Raw genomic sequence first — 22,675 nt, 5'->3', positions numbered from 1 at the left:
TTTTAAAATACAATCATTTGAAGGACAAGTATTCAAAAATTAAAGCAAGAATCTGAGTCTCTGCTTAGAGTGCGTTTGCTTATGTTTACATTGGTTTCCTAGGAGACGCTGAGGTAATTAAAACTCCTCATGCACAGCTGTAAGGGGATTCTATAGCTCCTCCCACACAGTTGTGAGGCGTTTTCTGTAAGGTGTTTTCTGTGAGGTAAATACCTTCATTTGAAGGACAAGTATTCAAAAAACATTCCTCAATTTCTGCTGTGAGGTGAGTTGGCTTGCATATGTTTACATTGGTTTCCTAGGAGACGCTGAGGTAAAAACCTTCATACACATATCTGTGAGGGCTTTCTATAGCTCCTCCCACACACTGTGAGGTGATATGGCTCAGTTTTTTTTGGCTCTGCGTAACTTCTGCATATAGCAACCAGTCCATAGAAACCAGTCCATAACAACCAGTCCATAGCAACCCGTCCATAGCAACCCGTCCATAGCAACCCGTCCATAGCAACCCTCCATAGCAACCCTCCATAGCAACCCTCCATAGCAACCCTCCATAGCAACCACTTCATAGCAACCAATCCAGAGCAACCAGTCCAGAGCAACCATCCATAGCAACCCGTCCATAGCAACCCGTCCATAGCAACCCGTCCATAGCAACCCGTCCATAGCAACCCGTCCATAGCAACCCGTCCATAGCAACCCGTCCATAGCAACCCGTCCATAGCCATCAGTCCATAGCAACCCTCCATAGCAACCTGTTTTTGATGGGGCAAATAGGATGGTGCAGTTTTGATGGTGCAGTTTTTGATGGGGCAATGGATCGAACTGGATCGACACATGGTTGGATCACATTTACATCTCCAGGGGCACCGTCTCCAGTCAGGAGTATTGGTGGAGGCAAGACCACGCCGCACAATTTCCCCAGAAATTGTATCTTTTCTAGTTCTTATTATTCTTATTATAGCCAAATTTGCCACCCTAACTCCTCCCACAGTTTATCGAAACGTGCGGATTGTTCTCGATCGCGTTGCTATTACTTTGTGGAACGTTTCGCCAAATCGTTCGCAAAATATCGTAATTTTTGCGGCAAAAATTTCCCATAGGAATGAATGGTGAGAGGAAAGAAGGGAAGAGAAAAATGAAAAATCATTACATGATTTGTAAACTGCGACCACTCCCTCATTTTCAAGCCGACCTACACAAATCTTATATCAAAACGTTCAGCTATCCCTGCTGCCACTAGACGTGTTCACGGCTAAGCGATAGTCCCAAGCGTTTTCACAATACGACAATTTGTTTGCAACCCACGCCAAACACTGACCTCCATTGACTTCCATTGAAATTCAAATCAAAACCCCTAAAAATCTTAGGACAATATATAAACTGCGACTGTGCTTTCAATTTTAATATTTCAGAGACATACTATACATCAAAATGTAGGTCTGGGTCTTGTGATTCGCGCAATATAAAGATATTCGCTGTACGATTTATAGTTTTTAAAATATAGCCATTTGAACAGGACAAAAATTCAAAAAAATATCCTCAATTTCTGCTGTGTTTACAGAGAGGCTGCAAACCAAACAATTGGTTTCCTAGGAGACGCTGAGGAGTTTTATAACTGCTCACAAACAGCTGTGAGGTGGGTTGGCTCCTCCTACACAAGGCTGAGGGAACTTGGCTCTGCTTAGAGACTGTTTGCATGTTTACATTGGTTTCCTAGGAGACGCTGAGGTAAAAACCTTCATACACACAGCTGTGAGGGCTTTCTATAGCTCCTCCCACACAGCTGTGAGGTGATATGGCTCTGTTTTTTTTGGCTCTGCGTAACTTCTGCATGCTCTGCATATAGCAACCATCCATAGCAACCAGACCATAGCAACCAGTCCATAGCAACCAGTCCATAGCAACCAGTCCATAGCAACCAGTCCATAGCAACCCGACCATAGCAACCCGACCATAGCAACCAGTCCATAGCAACCCGACCATAGCAACCCGTCCATAGCAACCCATCAATAGCAACCAGTCCATAGCAACCAGTCCATAGCAACCAGTTTTTGATGGGGCAAATAGGATGGTGCAGTTTTGATGGAGCAGTTTTTGATGGGGCAATGGATTGAACTGGATCGACACACGGTTGGATCACATTTACATCTCCAGGGGCACCGTCTCCAGTCAGGAGTATTGGTGGAGGCAAGACCACGCCGCACAATTTCCCCAGAAATTGTATCTTTTCTAGTTGTTCTCTCACATATATATTATTATAGCCAAATATGCCACCCTAACTCCTCCCACAGTTTTTACACTACATAGACGAGTAATATATCGAAACGTGCGGATTGTTCCCGATCGGATTGCTATTACTTTGTGGAAGGTTTCGCCGAATTGTTTGCGAAATATCGTTGTTTTTGCGGCAAAATTTTCCCATAGGAATGAATGGTGAGAGTTAGAGTGTGGAGATGTCAAAAACTGAAAAATCAGGACATGATTTGTAAACTGCGACCACTCCCTCATTTTCAAGCCGACCTACACAAATCTTATATCAAAAGCTTCAGCTATTCCTGCTGCCACTACTCGTGTCCACAGCTAAGCGATAGTCCCAAGCGTTTTCACAATAAGACCATTTGTTTGCAACCCACGCCATCCATTGACCTCCATTGAAATTAAAGTCTGGAAATCTAAAATCTTAAAGGCAATTTATAAACTGCGACTGTGCCTTCAATTTTAATATTTCAGAGACATACTATACATCAAAATTTAGGTCTGGGCCTTGTGATTCACACAATATAAACATATTCGCTGTACGATTTAAAATACAACCGTTTGAAGAAGGACAATTATTAAAAAAAAGCCAGAATTTCTGCTCTGTGTTTACAGAGAGGCTGCATATAAACAATTGGTTTCCTAGGAGACGCTGAGGAGTTTTATAACTCCTCACACACAGCTGTGAGGTGAGTTGGCTCCTCCCACACAAGGCTGAGGGAATTTGGCTCTGTTTTTTTGGCTCTGCGTAACTTCTGCATATAGCATACTCTGCATATAGCATCCATCCATAACAACCAGTCCATAGCAACCAGTCCATAGCAACCAGTTTTTGATGGGGCAAATAGGATGGTGAAGTTTTGATGGTGCCGTTTTGATGGAGCAGTTTTTGATGGGGCAATGGATCGAACTGGATCGACACACTGTTGGATCACATTTACAACTTCAGGGGCACTGTCTCCAGTCAGGAGTATTGGTGGAGGCAAGAACACGTCACACAATTTCCCCAGAAATGTTATCTTTTCTAGTTTTGTTTGAAAGTGCTCACGTCATGCAGGTAGCGAAATGGAAACCAAAGATGGGACCTGGCCTCGTGTAAAGCAATAGAGGGACCAGATTTTCATGTGGCTATGACTTTTTATCAAGCATTTCAAATAGTTTTTGTTTTTTAACCGCTTCAACCTCGGACCATTTTGGTGGTCATAGAGCAGACCACTTTTTGTGATTCGGCACTGCGTGGCTTTTAACTGACAATTGCGCGGCCGTGCGACTTGGCTCACAAACAAAATTAAAGTGATTCTTTTCCCCCACAAATAGAGATTTCTTTTGGTGCAATTTGATCACCTCAAACACATTTTTTTTGCCGTTAGGGGGCGTGGCTACACGTGACGCGTCACTGATGACCGTTCCTGATCACAGGGAACGGTCATCAGCGACAGTGTCACTAGGCAGAATAGGAGGATTCCTTATTTACACTGGGCGGCAAATTTAAGAGGGACGTACCTGTACGCCAATCTGTCTGCCCGTGCCATGCTGTCGTCCTAAAAAGTCGTGCGCCCGATGGCAAGTGGTTAAAGCCAGGTAGAGGTGGGTTAATATGGCATGCAGACCTACAGCACCTCTTCCGGATTACTTATTACTGGTACTTGTATAGCGCCATCAACCGACGCAGCACTTTACAAATATTATACATGTACATCAATCCCTGCCCTCAGGGAGCTTACCCTACTCTTAATCGAAGGTCTCCAACTCACATTTATACATGCTAGGGCCAATTTACATAGTAAGGCCTTGTTCACAGAGAGCATACTACAGTGGAGTGTATGCCCCTTCAAGGCCATGTTTACCTGCATGGGGATGCACAGGTGTTCACTAGTTCCATTGATGTAATTTGGAATGTAGCAACTGCACAAACACAGCCATTGCTTCCAATTTGATATCCGTGTGGGTCCAGATGCATGTCCCTGAGCTCACATAGTCTGCATTCGAGGCAGTGCATCCACACCCACACGGATGTCAGATTAGACATGAATGAGACTACCTGCATGGGGATGCACAAAACACCAATGCATACCTGTGCAGGTGAACACGACCCTCCATGTACATACACATTAGTGAAAAATTATAACCTCCAGATTTTCAGAGTAAATTGTTCTTATTTACAGTTTTGTGCACCTTCAGTTCTCACCATTTCACAAAAAGGCATAATTTAAAATGTACATTTTTTTTTAAAAACTCGATAGAGTTTTAGCTTTTAGATTTAGTTGGAATTAGGCAGGAATTCTGTAATGCATGTATCCATTAATAATGATTTTAGTGCATTTTTAGCAAAAATATTGTTTTAACTACGGTACTTGGAGCCCCGGCCATAGACAAAAGACGGTAATGGAGGTGTGGGGGTGGTGGCGCTGTCTCGACTGGAGGGTAGAAGTTCCTGGGAAATTAGTACATGGGTGACTTTTATCTGACCCAATTGAAGCTAATAGCTAGTGAGTCTCAAAGTGAAATGCAATAAAAGTGCCTCAATAGAATGCTCGTAATTGAAGCAGTGTGGGATTGGTGTGTACCAGTGATGGTATAAAATAGATGTGACTGGCAGTCACAAGTGGTTCAGTATAATTGCAGATGCATTACATAAGTACCAGTGCAATATATAGTATAAAAGACCAAACGTTGAATAGATATAAACAATAAGCGACGGCTTCCACCTATCAGCACCACTGCTATAGGTCAGAGCCGGCAGTGCGGAAGTGACAAATCCAAAAAGTGAAAAATAAATAAATATGTATATATATATAAATGATATGAAAATTATATGCAAACAATGCCAGATAGATAGTCCAGTTAATGGAAATATAGGGTCAATAGTCCATGTATAATGAATCAGAAAATGTTTGTGACCAGGTGCATCCAATCAGAGTGAATAATCACAATATGCAATTATGTGAGTTCACACAGTGGTTCCGGTGCTCCCCCTCCTGGGTCCCCACTCACCAGAGGCACTCACCCCTGCAGGGGTAAAGCGCATGTAAATGAATAGTATCCAAACGACTCGGCTCCTCGCCTTTCCGGATTCTCCAGGTGAGTTCTCTGGTCCAGGTAATACCGGTCCTCTTAGATGTCCGGGTTCCTCCAGGAGGAAAAAAAAACTCTCATAGGGTAGTATGTTCAGTAACGGGTTGATTTTATTATTAGTACCGCCGCAAATGCTGGCATGTACACAAAGCAGATGTTACAAAAACGGGGATAAATGTAAAAAATATATATTAAAAATAAAAATGAACTAGGACCAAGTTCCAATAAAAATGTAAAAAACAAAAAACAAAAACAGGTAGGCAGCTATCCAGTGGTAGCAAGCCTCCCAGCACAACACTCGTGGCCGGTATGGGAAGTCAGCGCCAGCCTGGGAACGATCTTACAGGAAGACCATGCCCTTACCAAAGTCCTGGGTAAAAAACCAAGCTTCATCTACAGACGTGCCCCCTCTCTTCGTCACCATCTTGTGCACAATGTTATAGATCCACCCCAACCTGTTAGTATTTGCCCTGACCTCAAGGGATTCTTTAAATGCCAGAGGTGCCTGGCCTGTAGGGTCAGTAAAAAGCAACCGAGAAGGAAAATGAGTTTCAAATCGAGAAATGATTTTAAAGAATATAAAATCAAGGAACTCATTACCTGTGATACTACGCACGTGACCTATGTCATCGAGTGTCCGTGCCACTTGCAATATGTGGGTAGAACCACCCGACCCTTGAAAATAAGAATCCGGGAGCACATCAATAGGATTAAAGCAGGTTTCCCCAAACACTACCTCTCATGCCACTTTAAAGAATTCCATCATCAAGACCCTACTGGCCTGATCTTCTATGGCATTGACACAATCAAGGATAACTGGAGGGGTGGGAATAAGACCACTGCTATATCCCAAAACGAGACCAGCTGGATATACCGTCTGGGGTCTCTGGTGCCCTATGGGCTGAACAAGGATATTGATTTAAACTGTTTCCTTGCCAACCCCTAATTTATGGGCACTCCAGATACACATGTAAAACTCTGTCCCATCCAGGTGCTATGTGAGGGCACTATAACAAATACTCTTGATTCAGTATATATTTATGTTGGGAACTATGTTGCTCCCATAGATGAGAAATATACCTTGGTAACAACCTATACACTCCATGACCTTTACCTGTATATGCCATACTATACAGCCTTCTGATCTCTCTTATGATCCCAGCAATAGGCTACCGTACCCATCTTGCCCCCTTATGCTTCTTTATATGTTAAATCACTGACATAGTTGTCCCGTGAGGCACCCTACATCTAGTGCCCACACCTCCTTGGGCGTTAGTCCTACGGGGTAGTCACGGTTGTCTCTGTCTAATATATGATAGTATTCACTTCATTATATACGTACTCACGAAGATCCATGCCCTTTGCACTAGTCACTCTTTTATCTGAGTGCACCTACCTATTTTTAGGTTGAACACTATGGGACAAGTCATTAATGTCCCTTTCACGATTTGGCGGTATGTGCACTATGTACACTTCACCATGGGTAGTGGTACCTTCGGGGTATCATTTAACCCATCCTTTGCCCACTTTACCAGGCTAACTCTTGCTGATGTGTATTTTACCTCTGTACATATATGCACACAATTTGCCCACACCATACAGTAGTACAATTGGTATATTATCCTTTCACACCGCATACCATCTTCCTTTTATTTTATTAGTTGTAGCCGTGATCGCATTACTGGGCACAATTCGCTGCCCCCACGGGACATACACGGAGATATGGTTCACACTCTCCCTTACCAGTAAACTAGTATGCTGTTGTATTAGAACTCATTGTTTGAATTGTCTAATTATGCTTGGAAGTAAGCGCTTAACATGGAAACCAGGGACGTCCTAGGTTACTCACTAAATTGATCCGATTGGATGGGAATTCCCCAGCTAAATCCCTGATTGGCTATCGCCGTAAAGCGGGAGGGTCGTTTCCATGATGACGCTGGCTATTTAAACCATTAGCAGCGGTATGCGTGTACCCGCTTCAGAAGACGTAATTGGAACGAAACGTATGTAAAGCGGATACACGCACGCCGGCACGCACTTCCGGGTCAACCAGCTGATCACACGGTGGAACGCACGCCGTTCCCAGGCTGGCGCTGACTTCCCATACCGGCCACGAGTGTTGTGCTGGGAGGCTTGCTACCACTGGATAGCTGCCTACCTGTTTTTGTTTTTTGTTTTTTACATTTTTATTGGAACTTGGTCCTAGTTCATTTTTATTTTTAATATATATTTTTTACATTTATCCCCGTTTTTGTAACATCTGCTTTGTGTACATGCCAGCATTTGCGGCGGTACTAATAATAAAATCAACCCGTTACTGAACATACTACCCTATGAGAGTTTTTTTTCCTCCTGGAGGAACCCGGACATCTAAGAGGACCGGTATTACCTGGACCAGAGAACTCACCTGGAGAATCCGGAAAGGCGAGGAGCCGAGTCGTTTGGATACTATTCATTTACATGCGCTTTACCCCTGCAAGGGTGAGTGCCTCTGGTGAGTGGGGACCCAGGAGGGGGAGCACCGGAACCACTGCGTGAACTCACATAATTGCATATTGTGATTATTCACTCTGATTGGATGCACCTGGTCACGAACATTTTCTGATTCATTATACATGGACTATTGACCCTATATTTCCATTAACTGGACTATCTATCTGGCATTGTTTGCATATAATTTTCATATCATTTTTATTTATTTTTCACTTTTTGGATTTGTCACTTCCGCACTGCCCGGCTCTGACCTATAGCAGTGCTGCTGATAGGTGGAAGCCGTCACTTATTGTTTATATCTATTCAACGTTTGGTCTTTTATACTATATACTGCACTGGTACTTATGTAATGCATCTGCAATTATACTGAACCACTTGTGACTGCCAGTCACATCTATTTTATACCATCACTGGTACACACCAATCCCACACTGCTTCAATTACGAGCATTCTATTGAGGCACTTTTATTGCATTTCACTTTGAGACTCACTAGCTATTAGCTTCAATTGGGTCAGATAAAAGTCACCCATGTACTAATTTCCCGGTACTTCTAGCCTCCAGTCGAGACAGCGCCACCACCCCCACACCTCCATTACTCTCTCTTTTTGTGTCCTCTAGGGGATTACATATCGGGGGGGCTGCAGTCATATTACTACTATGATTATTATTTGGTTTATTTATTCAATACATCGCACTCACTCCGTACCCTCATTACTGCTACATATTTCCACCTAGTGGTCTCCTTAAGCGCGGTTCCCCATCTTATTTATAGACAAAAGACGGCCACAAGGCGGCTCTCAAATGCCAGGACGACGTCTATTGACGTCCTCGGCTCCTCCGGCCACTGAGGGGCGCTCGTGCCCGCAGCGTCACTGAGGCGCCGATGCGCGTGCCTGGCGGCCGCGATAACCGCCAGCTACCCGCGATCAGCCGTTACACTGACAAGGATGTGGATCTGTGTGTGTAAACACACAGATCCACGTCCTGTCAGGGAGAGGAGACCGATGCTGTGTCCCTTGTACATAGGGACACAGATCGGTCACCTCCCCCAGTCAGTCCCCTTCCCCCACAGTTAGAATCACTAGTAGGGAACACATTAAACCCCTTCCTCGCCCCCTAGTGTTAACCCCTTCCCTGCCAGTCACATTTATACAGTATTCAGTACATATTAATAGCACTGATCGCTGTATAAATGTGAATGGTCTCAAAAATGTGTCAAAAGTGTCTGATGTGTCCGCCATCATGTCGCAGTCCTAATAAAAATTGCAGATCGCCGGCATTACTAGTAAAAAATAAAATAAAAAAAATTCACAATTCTGTCAAAATATTGTAGGCGCTATAACTTTTGCACAAACAAATCACTATACGCTTGTTGCGATTTTTTTACCAAAAATATGTAGAGGAATACGTATCGGCTTAAACTTTTTTTTTTTTTTTTTTATTGGGATATTTTTTATAGCAAAAAGTAAAAAATTGTGTTTTTTTCAAAATTGCTGCTCTTTTTTTGTTTATAGCGCAAAAAATAAAAACCGCAGAGGTGATCCAATACCATCAAAAGAAAGCTCTATTTGTGGGAAAAAAAGGACGTCAATTTTGTTTGGGAGCCACGTCGCACGACCTCGCAATTGTCAGTTAAAGCGAAGCAGTGCCGAAAGTTGAAATTTCGCCTGGGCAGGAAGGGGATATACGTGCCCAGTAAGCAAGTAGTTAATAAGCATTTGTACAAGTATAACAGGGCCTAAAAAATAAATCAGTAGCAATGGTTCTATGCTTTCAGAAAATGTATGGTTTGAGAGGATCTTTCACAAACTCTGAAAGCTGTAAGGGAGAAATACAAAAAAAACAATGCAAAAATTGTCCGGCCACATTAGTTTAAAAGTTGAGTGCAGATCTTGGTAGCATAAGGGTTAAAGTAAGAAACCATAATAAAGCGCTTTAAATTAAAAAGACGAAATTCAGGTCTGAGTAATTTTACATAGTTACAGTAAATATGCATATACCATACCTGTGGGATTCCTCTAGAAGCTAAAAGTTACACTGCCCACTACAGTGCTCTCCACTAGCTTTCGAGTCCCATGCCAATTGGTTGCCCTGATGCATTGTGTACACAGGAGGTTGCTTGCTACTACAGGTGATTTCCAGCTTCCAAAGGGATCCCACAGGTATGGTATGATATGCATGGTTAAATTGGTCCAGTTTGGGGCAATGCAACTATGTAAATATACAGTATACATTCAGTGGCCACTCTATTAGGTACACCTGTTCAATTGCTTGGTAACACAAATTGCTAACCAGCCAATCAGATAGCAGCAACTCAATGCATTTAGGCATCTAGACGTGGTGAAGATGACTTTCTGACATTCAAACCGAGCATCAGCATGGGGAAGAAAGGGGATTTAAGTGACTTTGAATGTGGCATGGTTGTTGGTGCCAGGCAGGCTGGTCTGAGTATTTCAAAAACTGCCGGTCTAATGGGATTTTGACACACAACCATCTCTAGGGTTTATAGATAAAGGTCCGAAAAACAGAAAATATCCAGTAAGCGACAGTTGCGTGGATGAAAAACCCCTGTTAGACATACTGGTAACGGTATTTCCAGGAACCTTCCAGGACAGCTACTTGAGAGACGATTGGCTCTGCCCTCTACAGGAAACACAAATCAGATACAATTTAAAAGGCCCCTCCCTTTCCTCTGACCCTCAGTTGTTCGAAGATCAAGTAAACCTCCACCAAAAGTGCACTCGGCAGAGAAAAAAAAAACACAGAAACACATATAAAAACAGCACCACCAGATAAACAAGGTCGACCAGTGGAAAAAAACAGAATAGGGTGGGAATATAGATGGTGTCCTGAAAGGTTCCTGGAAATACCGTCACCGGTAAGTCTAACGGGGGTTCTAACCTCTCACCTTCCAGGACAGCTACTTGAGAGGATAAGCCAGATTCTATACATTAGGGAGGGATGACAGCCTGAAGCACTTTCCTACAAAAGGAGAGGTTCTGGCTGGAAAGCATCTGAACTCTATAATGTTTGACAAATGCATGAGGAGGAGGAACAGACGACAGCTTTAGAAATTTCTTCCCATGATGCCCCCGCACTTTCTGCCCATGATATGGCCATGGATCTCGTTGAATGAGCCCCAATTCTAGAAGGAGGGGTGTGACCTGATGCTTTGTACGCGTCACAAATAGCTCCCCTAATCCACCTAGCAATAGAACTTTTAGACTCCAAAAACCACTGGATTTTTCTAGATAAAGCAGAAGACATCTCTTCACATCTAAAAGACTAAACCTTTCCTCCTCCACATTCTTGGGAGAGGTACAAAAACTAGTCCTCCTGGGACCTATGAAAGTTTGAAGATACTTTGGGAAAATAGAAAGGATCAGATCTAAATCACTACCCTTGTCCTCTAGAATCCTCAGGAAAGACTGTAGATCAGAAATCCTTTTCCCTGACGCAATAGCCAAAAGGAAGGAAATCTTCAAGGAAATTCATTTAAGGGAAGCCTCATGCAAAGGCTCAAAAGGAGTCCTTGTAAGAGCATTTAATACCAACTACAGATCCCAGGGAGGAACATGTTTGACGACCTTGGGAGCATGTCTAAATCTAGATGAAAGGAACCTCCTGACTAAAGGATCTTCTGCTAGTCTCCTTTCTGCAAACAAAGATAGGGCAGTAACCTAAACTCTAAGGGGGCTAACAGAGTCCTTTCTCTACTCCCCTCTGCATAAAAATCCAATATACAGGGCGCAGAGAAAGAATCTAAACCGAATTTCCTTTGCCAGGAAATAAAAGTTTTCCAAACTTTCCCATAGATTCTTCTTGTGACTAGCTTACGGCTATCCAGGATAGTTTGAATAAGCCTCTCTTAACATCCCCTCAACTGTAGGATGCCCCACTCAGCCTCCAGTCTGTCAAATGGAAGGTCTGAGGGTTTGGATGCAACACTGATCCCTGATGGAGCAGATCCTTCCGATCTGGTAGAAAGGGCATTCAGAGAGGAAAACCAAATTCTCCTGGGCCACCAGGGGGCAATCAAAAACAGATTTCTTACAGAATAAATATTTTCCATCCGGAAACAACTGTAAACTATAAATTTGTTCAAGACGCTTAAATTGATGAGCATGCGATAGCCGTCGGAAGCTTTCTTGACCAGAAAGACATGGGAATAAAATCCCCAGAATTTTTGAATCTCCGGAACAGGAGAAATAACTCCCTCTGTTTCCCACACAGAAATTAGATTCATCATGGCTTGCCGTCTCTCCTGGTCTTTTGGCAGATGAGCAATAAAAATTCTTTGGAATTTTAAATTCCAACCTGTATCCCCTTTCCAATGTTTGAAGAATTAAAGGTATTGTCGGAAATCTCTGCCCATTCTTTGACGAAATGGACAACCTTCCCCCTACCCCTATTCTGGCATCACTAGGGATTCTTGGAAGGGGCTGAAGGAGCAAAGAGAGCCCCCTTTTTGCTTGTCTTTGTTAAAATACCACTTCTTCTTTGTCCGTTGCCTGCTGGTTTTAAAATTAACCTTGTTTTGGAAGCCGCGAAAAGGCCTGGGGCTTATTCGTTTACTCTTCCGAGGAACGAGCTAGGACCTCCACTAAGGAACCGAATAAGAGCTTGTCTCAAAGGGCATGCCGTAAAGTTTATTCTTGGAGGCAAGGTCAACCTCCCAAGATTTAAAGCCAGATAGAGGGAAAAGACCTGGCGGAGTGCGGAAGCTACCGCCCAATCTCATTGTTTAACACAGACCTAAAACTTTTTACTAAATTATTAGCATCGCGACTACAGCCATTGTTGAACCAATTGGTACACTTGGACCAGGTCGGGTTTGTCCCTACCCGGGAGGCTAGGGATAATACTATCAAGGTACTCAACCTGGTCCATTAGGCCAATGATACAAAAACGCCCTCTATTTTCCTTAGTACTGACGCCGAGAAGGCGTTTGATAGGGTGAGTTGGGGCTTTATGTTTGAAGTACTGAGGCATATGGGACTTTGGGAGCATATAAGAAGATGGAACGCGCCAGGGATGTCCACTATCCCTGAAGTTATTTGCCCTCTCTCCCTAGAGCCCCTATTAAATAGAATTAGGCAAAATCCAGATATCCAGGGACTACAGTACATATAGAAGACCAGAATTCTAAAATCTTGGCTTTTGCAGATGACCTGTTTTCGCTGTCCAATCCCCATGTTTCATTGCCAAATTTGATGAAAAAATAGATGAATATGGGGTATTTGCAAACCTAAAAGATAACTATGTGAAATCAGAGGCGATGGGAGTGGCACTCTCCTCGGTAGTACAGCAAACTATACAACCCAATTTTAAATTTTAAATGGGTAAGATCAGCCCTAAAATACCTGGGGATACATATACCATCAAGATTAGAGAACATTTTTAAGGTAAACTTTCCTCCGTTAGTGAAGACAGTTAGTTTACTACTGGATAGGTGGCAGCGGGGATTTCACTCACGGTTTGGAGGTTTAATACCATCAAAATGAGTATATTACCAAAATTTCGGTATCTGTTCCAAGCAATACCTATAGAAATCCCTGCTGCCTTCTTCCGTCAAGTTAATACGCTCTTCACTAAATTTATTTGGGCAAATAAAAGACAGAAGATCAGCAGAAGGCATATGACCCTGCCCAATTGTTATGGAGGGTTGGCAGTTCCAGACATAGCTAAATATCATCAAGCGGTGCATTTGAGCAGGGTCATAGACTGACTGGTGTAGAAACACATAATTTAAACTATGGGCAGAACTGGAACAGGAAGTCAGCCAGGTACCTCTGAAAAGAGCACCATGGTGCTATGCAAAACTACCAGACCTACTTAAAAAACACCCCTTTATAGGCGCTACTTATAAGCTCTAAAATTTGCCAGATAGCTAAATATTCATCAAAGTTTTGAGCCAGGGATGGAGGGGGGGGGGGGGGCTATCAAACTCAGAGAGGGGATATACACAGGCTTCACATTTTTTGCACTCGGATTCTTGGCCAACAGTTGCCTCTTTGACTCAACCGGGAGGTCAATTCGAAATAAATTACTGGCAGGAACTACAACTCTGTCATTTTTTAATCTCAGGCCCAGCGAGAAGCTTTTGGACGGGAATTGACACGGTTTGAAACATACTGTGAGGAGAAGGAACCCCTCACTTGAACAATATCTAAGCTCTATAGGTTGTTAATAGCACCACTAGATAGTTATAAAAGGGACTTCGACCAAAATTTTACTCAGGCTCAACAACAGAAGATAATATATCTGTCAATGAAATTATCAATCTGAACTAGAACCCAGGAATTAAACTATAGACTTTTAAATAGGTGATATTATACCCCGTCGAGACTGGGTAGGTTCTTCCCTGGAGTGACAGACCAGTGTTGGCGATGCAATAAGGGGCAGGGGACCCTGCTCCATATATTTTGGACATGCCCTAAGATCAGACAATATTGGTAAGAAATACAAAGGGTCACTCAAAAATGTACAACTTGCCAAGTAACGGATGCCTTCTTTTTGCTACACCTATCACAAATAGCAACAAAGACAAAAACCCCAAGCCACCGTCGATCGCAGAATGGCTTAATAGGGTCAGAAATGTAGGTGCTAGAAAGGACTTTATTGCTTTCGGTCCAAGGTAGAAAAAAGCAATATAATAAAATTTTGAAACCTTGGAATGTATTTGTATACCCAGAAGAAGGGAAGAGACTGCTGGGGAATACAGGAGTGGAATAAGTCCACCTGGTCCATATTATAATGCGAAGACCCGGTTGCTCCACTGGGGGGGGGGGGACCTGGAGAGGAGATGGAGAGGGAAAAAAGGGGAGGGGGGGATTTAGTTTTTTTTTGTTTGTTTTCACTTTGTTTGGGTCCTGTTTAGTTTGAGGATGCTATGAGGATGTCATTGATATCTGTTAATGGGTAGGGGAGGATAGGTAGAGGGGGGAAAAAAAGAAGGGTAAAGGGGAATAGGTAGTGCATTAAAATTTAAAGAAATATGATCAATGAGATTTAACGGAAGATTTGAAGTAAAAAGGGCGGCCTGCACTGGAGGATATAGGGAGGGTGGGGCTACGTAAAAGAACCATTAGATGAGAAAGGATCTATATATATTTATATATTTTTATATGTAATGAAAATGAATACAATGTACTACCTGTACAACCTTTTCTTGAAAATATAAATAAAGAATATTTAAAGCCAATATCGTCGACTGGAAAAAGATACTTAGGGTTATCCGTATCTTCCTCTGATGCAGATTCCTCATCAGATGAAGAACCTGGATTCTCACCCTCTTCCAGATCAGAAGTATTGCGTGAACCAATGGTCTCAGACACTAACAAAAGAAGGAATCTAGCCGAGGCTGAAGGCTCTTGCGCTATGGATCTAGACGAAGAAGGACCCAGTCCAGCTACCCTGTCATTAAGGGACCGAAAGGAGGCCACTACCTACTTTATAGAAGACATTAACTCTCTAAAGGAGGAAGTCTCTGAACTAGCTCTGGGTGGAATACAATCCTCACAAAATAGCTTCCTATAACTATCAGAAAGCCTGGCCCTAGTTTCCACATTTCTTCAACGATTTGGCCTAGAAAAAAAGCAGAAACAGGAACCATAAACAAAAAAAGTTCCATACAAAAAAGTCCCCTGCTGTAGAAGCGATCCACAGACAAGGGCTTACCTTGGGGGCAGTATGAGACCCAGAAGCTGCCGCTGGTTCAATCCGAGAAGGTGCTTCATCCTCAGACCTGTCCTCAAGCTCCATCAGGCAAGCAGAGATCGGCCGGAGATATAAGCTGCTGTTGTCCTGCTAAATGCGCCTCTCTGGCATTCAGCAGACTGTTACCCAGGCAGCGTGTCCTCAGTGTATCACGCCGTGCTTCCTTTAAGCAAACAAATGGCGCCCGGAAGTGCGTTCATGACTTCCGGTTCCGGCGACATCTTGCCGCGTCACCGAAAGTCCTCCGACACCATCTTGGTACACCTCGACGAAGCACGAGGACACAGTTCCACACAGCCAGAGCTGGGGGGGGGGGGGGGGGGAGGGAGTTTCCACCACTCACACCACCAGGTAGGCAAGTAACCTCAGAAATAGGGAACCCTTCTGGTAGAAGGAACAGGACTATCACCCAGGACTTGGCCACAACTAGTCCTGGATGATACCAGAGAAGGGGGGTTCACCAACCACAGTTACCAGACCTAAGAAAAACATGTCGGTGCTCCTTGAGGGTCTGGAAACACAAAACTATTGAGGGTCAAAGGAAAGGGAGAGGCCTTTTAAATTGTATCCGATTTGTGTTTCCTGTAGAGGGCAGAGCCAATCATCTCTCAAGTAGCTGTCCTGGAAGGTGAGAGGGGAAATGCCTTGTTGATATCAATGTCAATGGGCAGACTGGTTCAAGATGGAAAGGCAACAGTAACTCAAATAACCACTTGTTACAACCAAGGTATGCAGAATACCATCTCCGAATGCACAACACATCGAACCTTGAAGCAGATGGGCTACAGAAGACCACACTGGGTGTCACGCTTGTCAGCCAAGAACAGGAAACTGAGGCTACAAGTCCCACAGGCTCACCACAATTAGACAAATGGAAGATCGGAAAAATGTTACATGGTCTGATGAGTCTCGATTTCAGCTGCGACATTCAGTTGGTAGGGTCAGAATTTGTCGTAAACATGAAAGCATGGATTTATCCTGCCTGTATCAACAGTTCAGGCTGGTGGTGTAATAGCGTGGGGAATATTTTCTTGGCGCACATATTTTTGGTAAAAAAAAACGTATAATTGATTGGTTTGCGCAAAAGTTATAGCGGCTACAAAATAGGGGATAGATTTATAGCATTTTTATATTTTTTACTAGTAATGGCAGCGATCTGCGATTTTTATCATGACTGCGATATTGCGGCAGACACATTGGACACGTTTGTGTCCAATGTACAATGTACAGTAATCATATGCACTGATTACTGTGTAAATGTGACTGGCAGGGAAGGGGGCAATCAAGGAGTTAAATGTGTACCCTTGTGAGTGATTCTAACTGTAGGCGGAGGTGACTGACTGGGGGAGGTGACGATCAGTGTCCCTATGTACAAGGGACACACCATCGGTCTCCTCTCTTTGATAGGACACAGATCCACGGTCCTGCTCAGTTACTGGGCAATCGCGGATGCCCGGCGGACATCGCAGCGCATCGGGTTACCAGTGACGAGGCGGGTGCGCGCGCCCCCTAGTGGCTCGGAAAGGTCATGACGTCCTCCCAGGACGAGAGGCTTATCGTCCCGCCGTCACTTGATGGCGGGCGGTAGCCTAGTGGTTAAAAGGGTTGTAAAGGTTTGTTTTTTATTTTCCAAATAGGTTCCTTTAAGCTAGTGCATTGTTGGTTCACTTACCTTTTCCTTATAAAGGTTTTTTTTCTTTGTCTGAATTTCTCACTTCCTGTTTCTCCTCAGTAAGCTTGCCCCCACTATCCATGGAGGTTAGTTTGGAGGCCAGAACAGCTTACCGAGGAGGAACAGGAAGTGAGAAATTCAGACAAAAAAAAAAACATTTAGAATTGAAATCGAAGGAAAAGGAGTGAAATTTAGCTGATCCCTGGCTAGCTTAAGGCTTTCACATTATACAATGTGATACAGTATATTTTGCAAAAAACAAAAAAGGACTGTTCCTTGTCTTGTCACTTACCTTGTATCTGTTTGGAACATCCATTTTGTTCCGCAAGAATTTAGCAAGGTGTGTGATGGTCATTGCTGCAGGACAACGCAAGAAGCGAAGACTGTTCCTCTGTCAGAAAAGAGGTGGTAACATAATCACACTCCAAATATTTTTTGTTCTTAATTGTATATGTAGCAGTCTGGTTATGGTCATTTTTATAAAAGAAGACTTAAAAAAAAAGGAAACTAAAAGATAATAATGCAACTCAGCTTACCTTCTCTACATTGTCACTTTCAGCTGAATCTCGTATATCGTGCCTGTTGACGACAAGTGTGTAAATCATAAAGCCATCAACATGTAAAATGATAATATTCCAAAGTGAAACAATTTTTGGTTGGAAAGTTTTGGTTGACCAAAAGGGTAGAGTATTGCATAACACGTTAGGTTAAAAAAAAATGAGGGTAATGCCTCGTACACACGACCATTTTTCTCAAGCCTGCCTTGCATACACACGTTCAGGCCAAATACCGCCCGTCCAAAGCGCCGGTGACGTACACCACGTACGACAGAACTATAAAGGGAAAGTTCCAGTCAAATGGCGCCACCCTTTGGGCTGCTTTTGCTGATCCTCGTGTTAGTAAAAGTTTGTTGAGAGACGATTCGTGCTTTTCAGTCCGTTACAGTGTGACGAATGTGCCATCTCTATTCCGAATGCTAGTTTTACCAGAACAAGCGCTCCCATCTCATACTTGATTCTGAGCATGCGCGGTTCATTTCCCCCTCGGGAAAGCATACACACGACTGGTTTTCCCGACGGGGAAAAGTCCGCCGGGAATCCCTGGCGGAAAAAGGAAAACATGTTCTTTTTTTTTTTCCCCTGCAGTTTTCTTGTCGGGAAAACTGTGGTGGAGAATATACAGAGCCAGTTTTCCCACCCAAAAGCTGTCATGGCAGTTTTCGCACCGGGAAAACCGGTCGTGTGTACAAGGCATTAGTCTTCGGTGTATTTCAAATAGTGAAAATTGTGATGCAGTTAGGTTGACAGGAAATTCAACAAATGTGAACAGCAACGGTTTTACCTGGCATCTTCAGAGAATTGGATGGAAAGGCTGATATTCTCCTCTTCATTTACCACCATGTCTCCACTCACTGCCACTTTGTCCCCCTGCACAATGCTGGAGCCACTGCTTGCTATTAAACAAAGTCCACAACAGCAGTAAAAGATTATTGACCACAATAATAATTTACCAGATTCTACTGTTAACATGGTCATATACTGTCAGATATTCTATAGCAATAATGAGATTAAAGAGGAGCAAAAGCTGATGAAAAATGCCTATAGCCAAAAATATAATACTAATGGCAATGAATGCTGAGAGAAATACACAGCCTGCTATTGATGACCTATTTCTTATATTTATAGATTCTATTTTTATTTATAGAGTATGCAAGCTGCCAGGTAGTTTTGCTGATTGGGTAGGTTCAATATTTTGACGCCTTTGACCAGCTTTTCTGATTGAGAGTTCCAACTTTATTCCAACTTCATTTGCTGCAGGTCACTAGTAGCTTCCTACATATTTCTTTCAGCACATGATTTTTTAGTTTCATTAAAGCGGGGGTTCACCCAAAATAAAAAATGTTAACATTACATTCAGGCGAGTTATGATAATGACATTACGCTGTTTTTTTTTTTTTAAATCCTTGCCGTACATACCGTTTTATATATATATATGTTCACCGCGGCTTCCGGGTATAATCTGCAGGACTGGGCGTTCCTAATTGATTGACATGCTTCCGACCGACGCATACAGCGCGTCACGAGTTGCCGAAAGAAGCAACTCGTGGTGCGCTGTATGGGCCGGTCAGAAGCATGTCAATCAATTAGGAATGCCCAGTCCCGCAGATTATACCCGGAAGCCGGGGTGAACATATATATATATAAAACGGTATGTACGGCAAGGATTTTTAAAAAAAACAGCGTAATGTCATTATCATAACTCTCCTAAATGTAATGTTAAAAAAATTTTTTTGGGTGAACCCCTGCTTTAAGATTCAATAGTCCTCCCTCATCTTTATTAACAATAAGAAGCACAAACCTCAGATCAGTAGCCAGACTATTAGTAGCGTTGTAGCTTTGTTTAGGGTTTTTCCAAGCCAACTGGGCACTTTAGAGTCGGTTCACACTAGGGCGACACGACTTCCAGCGCGACTTTCAGAGGCGACTCCGACACGACTTGAGCATGAACCACGGGGCGATCTGGGGCGATTTACAACATTACTTGAAGTCGTCTCCAGGACAGGAGACTTTCCAGTGGCCAATCAAACAACAATCAGCTCTAGGAGAGGGAGGGGGAGGGAGAGGTTTGCCTGAGAAATGTATGTTATCTTCCTGGAAAGTCGCTTCAGTTAAGACAGTGATCAGACTTGGATCAGACTTGGAGGCGACTTCCATTGAAATCAATGGGTACAAATCACCTACAAGTCGGATTGAAGTAGTACAGGAACTTCTTTTGAAGTCGGAGCGACTAGAGTCGTGTGTATTAACACCGCTCCCATTCACTTACATTGTTTTTCTCGACAGCGCGACTTGGGACGACTTGAGGCGACTTCAAGTCGGATCCCAAGTCGCCCCAGTGTGAACCGGCTCTTACTGTGAATGTAAAACAGTTCTGTAGATTTCTATAGGCTGCCTGCCTATATATATATATATATATATATAAATTACTTTTGCGCCTTGGTTTACTTTTTGCGCTTGGCTCCCTGTTGGAACTTTCAGGTTCCATGTTGGAATTTTCATGTTTCCTGCATTTAAATCTGCTATTAACAGTCCCCTCCACCCCAGACTGACAATGCTGTATTCATGCATCAAGAATTGCGTTTCACGAATACAGTAGGTGTGTTACTGGCCAGACCACCAGGTGAAAACAGAGGGGAAAAAAACAAAAAGAAAAGAAAACTATACACCCTGCACATCTAATGATCGGTAAGCTGCAATATAATACATTTTTGTTTTGAATTTAATACCGCTTGATCTGCATTCTGAATTAATGATGATACAAATGTGGTCAAGCTTTTGTGAAATTCAGCCAGGAAGCGCTAACTAACCAGAATCCAGGAAATGGATTGTTCCTTCAACAGTGATATAAAAAAAAATATATATATGGAGTTAGGCTTACCGGTAACTCCTTTTCTGACAGTCTTCCAGGACAGCCCATGAGACCTAGGGCTCCTCCTACCAGGACAGGAAACACGTTAACCCCCACCAGATAGAAGGGCGGTCCTCCAGGCCCCATGTCAGTCTTCTCGAGAACCGTAGGACTTCCCTGAAAAACATATGCATAAAAACACATAACTTCCATACAGGCTGTCCTGGAAGACTCTCAGAAAAGGAGTTACCGGTAAGCCTAACTCAGCTTTTCTCTCAAGCATCTTCCAGGACAGCCCATGAGATGATGAGCCAGAAGTAACCAGTCTAGGGTGGGACAACTGCCAGAAGGACCTTTCGACCAAATGCCTGTTCTTGAGCAGATAGCAGAGAGCCAGGCGGTAATGCTTAACGAAGGTCGAATAACTGGACCATGTGGCAGCCTTGCAAATTTGTTCTGGAGAGGCGCCAGCTCTCTCAGCCCAAGACGCAGACAAAGCTCTCGTTGAATGCGCAGTGACAAAAGGTGTAGGAACTTCTTTAATTTTGTAAGCTTCCTAGATGGCTAGTTTTATCCATCAGGCCAATGTTGCTTTAGATGCACTCTTACCCTTGTGCGTACCTGAAAAAAGGACCAATAAAGCGTCTGTCTTCCTAAAAGTCTTGGTTACCTCCAGATAGACAAGAAGGATTCTTCTCACATCTAAAAAACTAAACTTCTTTTCTTGGTCGCCCTGTGGCGAACTACAAAAGGATGGCAGTACAATGTCCTGCGATCTGTGGAATGTACTGGCTAGCCTTAGGCAAAAAAAACTGGATCAGTTTTTAAAACAACTCGATCCTCAAAAATCGTGAGGCTCCCTCACTGATAAGGCCTGTAACTCGCTTACTCTACGAGCTGAGGTAATTGCTATTAAAAAAATAATTTTTAAAGTAAGTAACTTAATAGAAATATCCTCTAAGGGCTCAAAAGGAAACTCTACCAGAGTTTAAAGTACCAGGGTCAGGTCCCAAGTTGGACAACTTCTTACCACTACTGGCCTGGCCCTAGAAATGGATTTGAAGAATCTGGCTACCATGGGATTTTCCAAAAGAGAAAACTGGAGGAAAACACTGATAGCTGCTGCCTGTACCTTCAAGGTACTAACTGAAAGACCCTTGTCGACACCCTCTTAAAAAAAAAAATCCAAAATAGAAGGCACATCATGCGTTGATCTTTGATTTTCAGACAACCATGAATTAAACTTTTTCCAAACCTTGGAATATATGGCTCTAGTGACTGGTTTTCTGCAATTAACCAGAGTCTTGTCAGAAAATCCCTGAGCCTTCAGTATCTTTTCTTCAGATACCAGGCCGTCAAGTTTAAGGAAACCACTTGTGGGTGTGCTACTGGACCCTGCGATAGCAAATCCTCCCTCTTCTGAAGCCTCAGTGGAGGCTTCGAGACTAGAGTCTGTAGCAGAGAAAACCATGGCCTCCTGGGCCAAAAGGGGGCGATCAGAATAAGGTCCGTTTCTTCTAGGAGAAACTTCCGGAGCACCTCCGGAATAAGTCTGATCGGCGGGAAGGCGTAGCAGAGGTCGAATGGCCACGGATTCGCCAAGGCATCGATCCCCAGTGATTTATCCTCTGGGTTTAGAGAAAAGAACTCCTCTGTCTTGCGGTTGCTCTGATTTGCGAACAGATCTGCTTCGGGACAACCCCATTTGTCGGTGATCTCTGCAAATACCTCTGGATGAAGCGACCAATTGTCTCGCTCCACCTTGTGGCGACTGAGATAGTCTGCCAGACAGTTTTGCGTCCCCTTCAGGTGCATTGCTGAAATTGAGACTAGATTTTCTTCTGCCCAAGACAAAATTTTCTGGGCAGTCCATTGAAAAATCCGACTCCTCGTTCCTCCCTGTTTGTTGAGGTACGCAACTGTCGCGATGTTGTCGGATAGGATCTGGAGATTGTGACCTCTGATCTCCGAATGAAAAGGCTTGCAGGGCTCTCTGAACCGCTAGGAGCTCTCTCTGGTTCGATGAAGCTTTTGCTTCCATCCCAGGC

General features: G+C 43.4%; 1 protein-coding gene across 2 annotated transcripts in view; it reads right to left on the bottom strand.

Moving 5' to 3' along the window:
• The window catches only part of PCGF2 (polycomb group ring finger 2), a 268,388-nt gene that overhangs the window by 93,032 nt on the left and 152,681 nt on the right, over positions 1–22,675 (bottom strand). For both annotated transcript variants that reach the window (XM_040329734.1, XM_040329733.1), the window contains exons 6-8: positions 18,561–18,672; positions 17,756–17,798; positions 17,512–17,610 (exon numbers count right to left, since the gene is read on the bottom strand). In XM_040329734.1, the coding sequence (XP_040185668.1) occupies positions 17,512–17,610; positions 17,756–17,798; positions 18,561–18,672 (254 nt within the window). The remainder of the gene's footprint in view (positions 1–17,511; positions 17,611–17,755; positions 17,799–18,560; positions 18,673–22,675) is intronic.

The sequence above is a fragment of the Rana temporaria genome, chromosome 12 (assembly GCF_905171775.1).
Source record: "Rana temporaria chromosome 12, aRanTem1.1, whole genome shotgun sequence".
In the NCBI taxonomy this organism is placed as follows: domain Eukaryota; kingdom Metazoa; phylum Chordata; class Amphibia; order Anura; family Ranidae; genus Rana; species Rana temporaria.
This window is presented reverse-complemented; position numbering and strand designations above follow the sequence as displayed.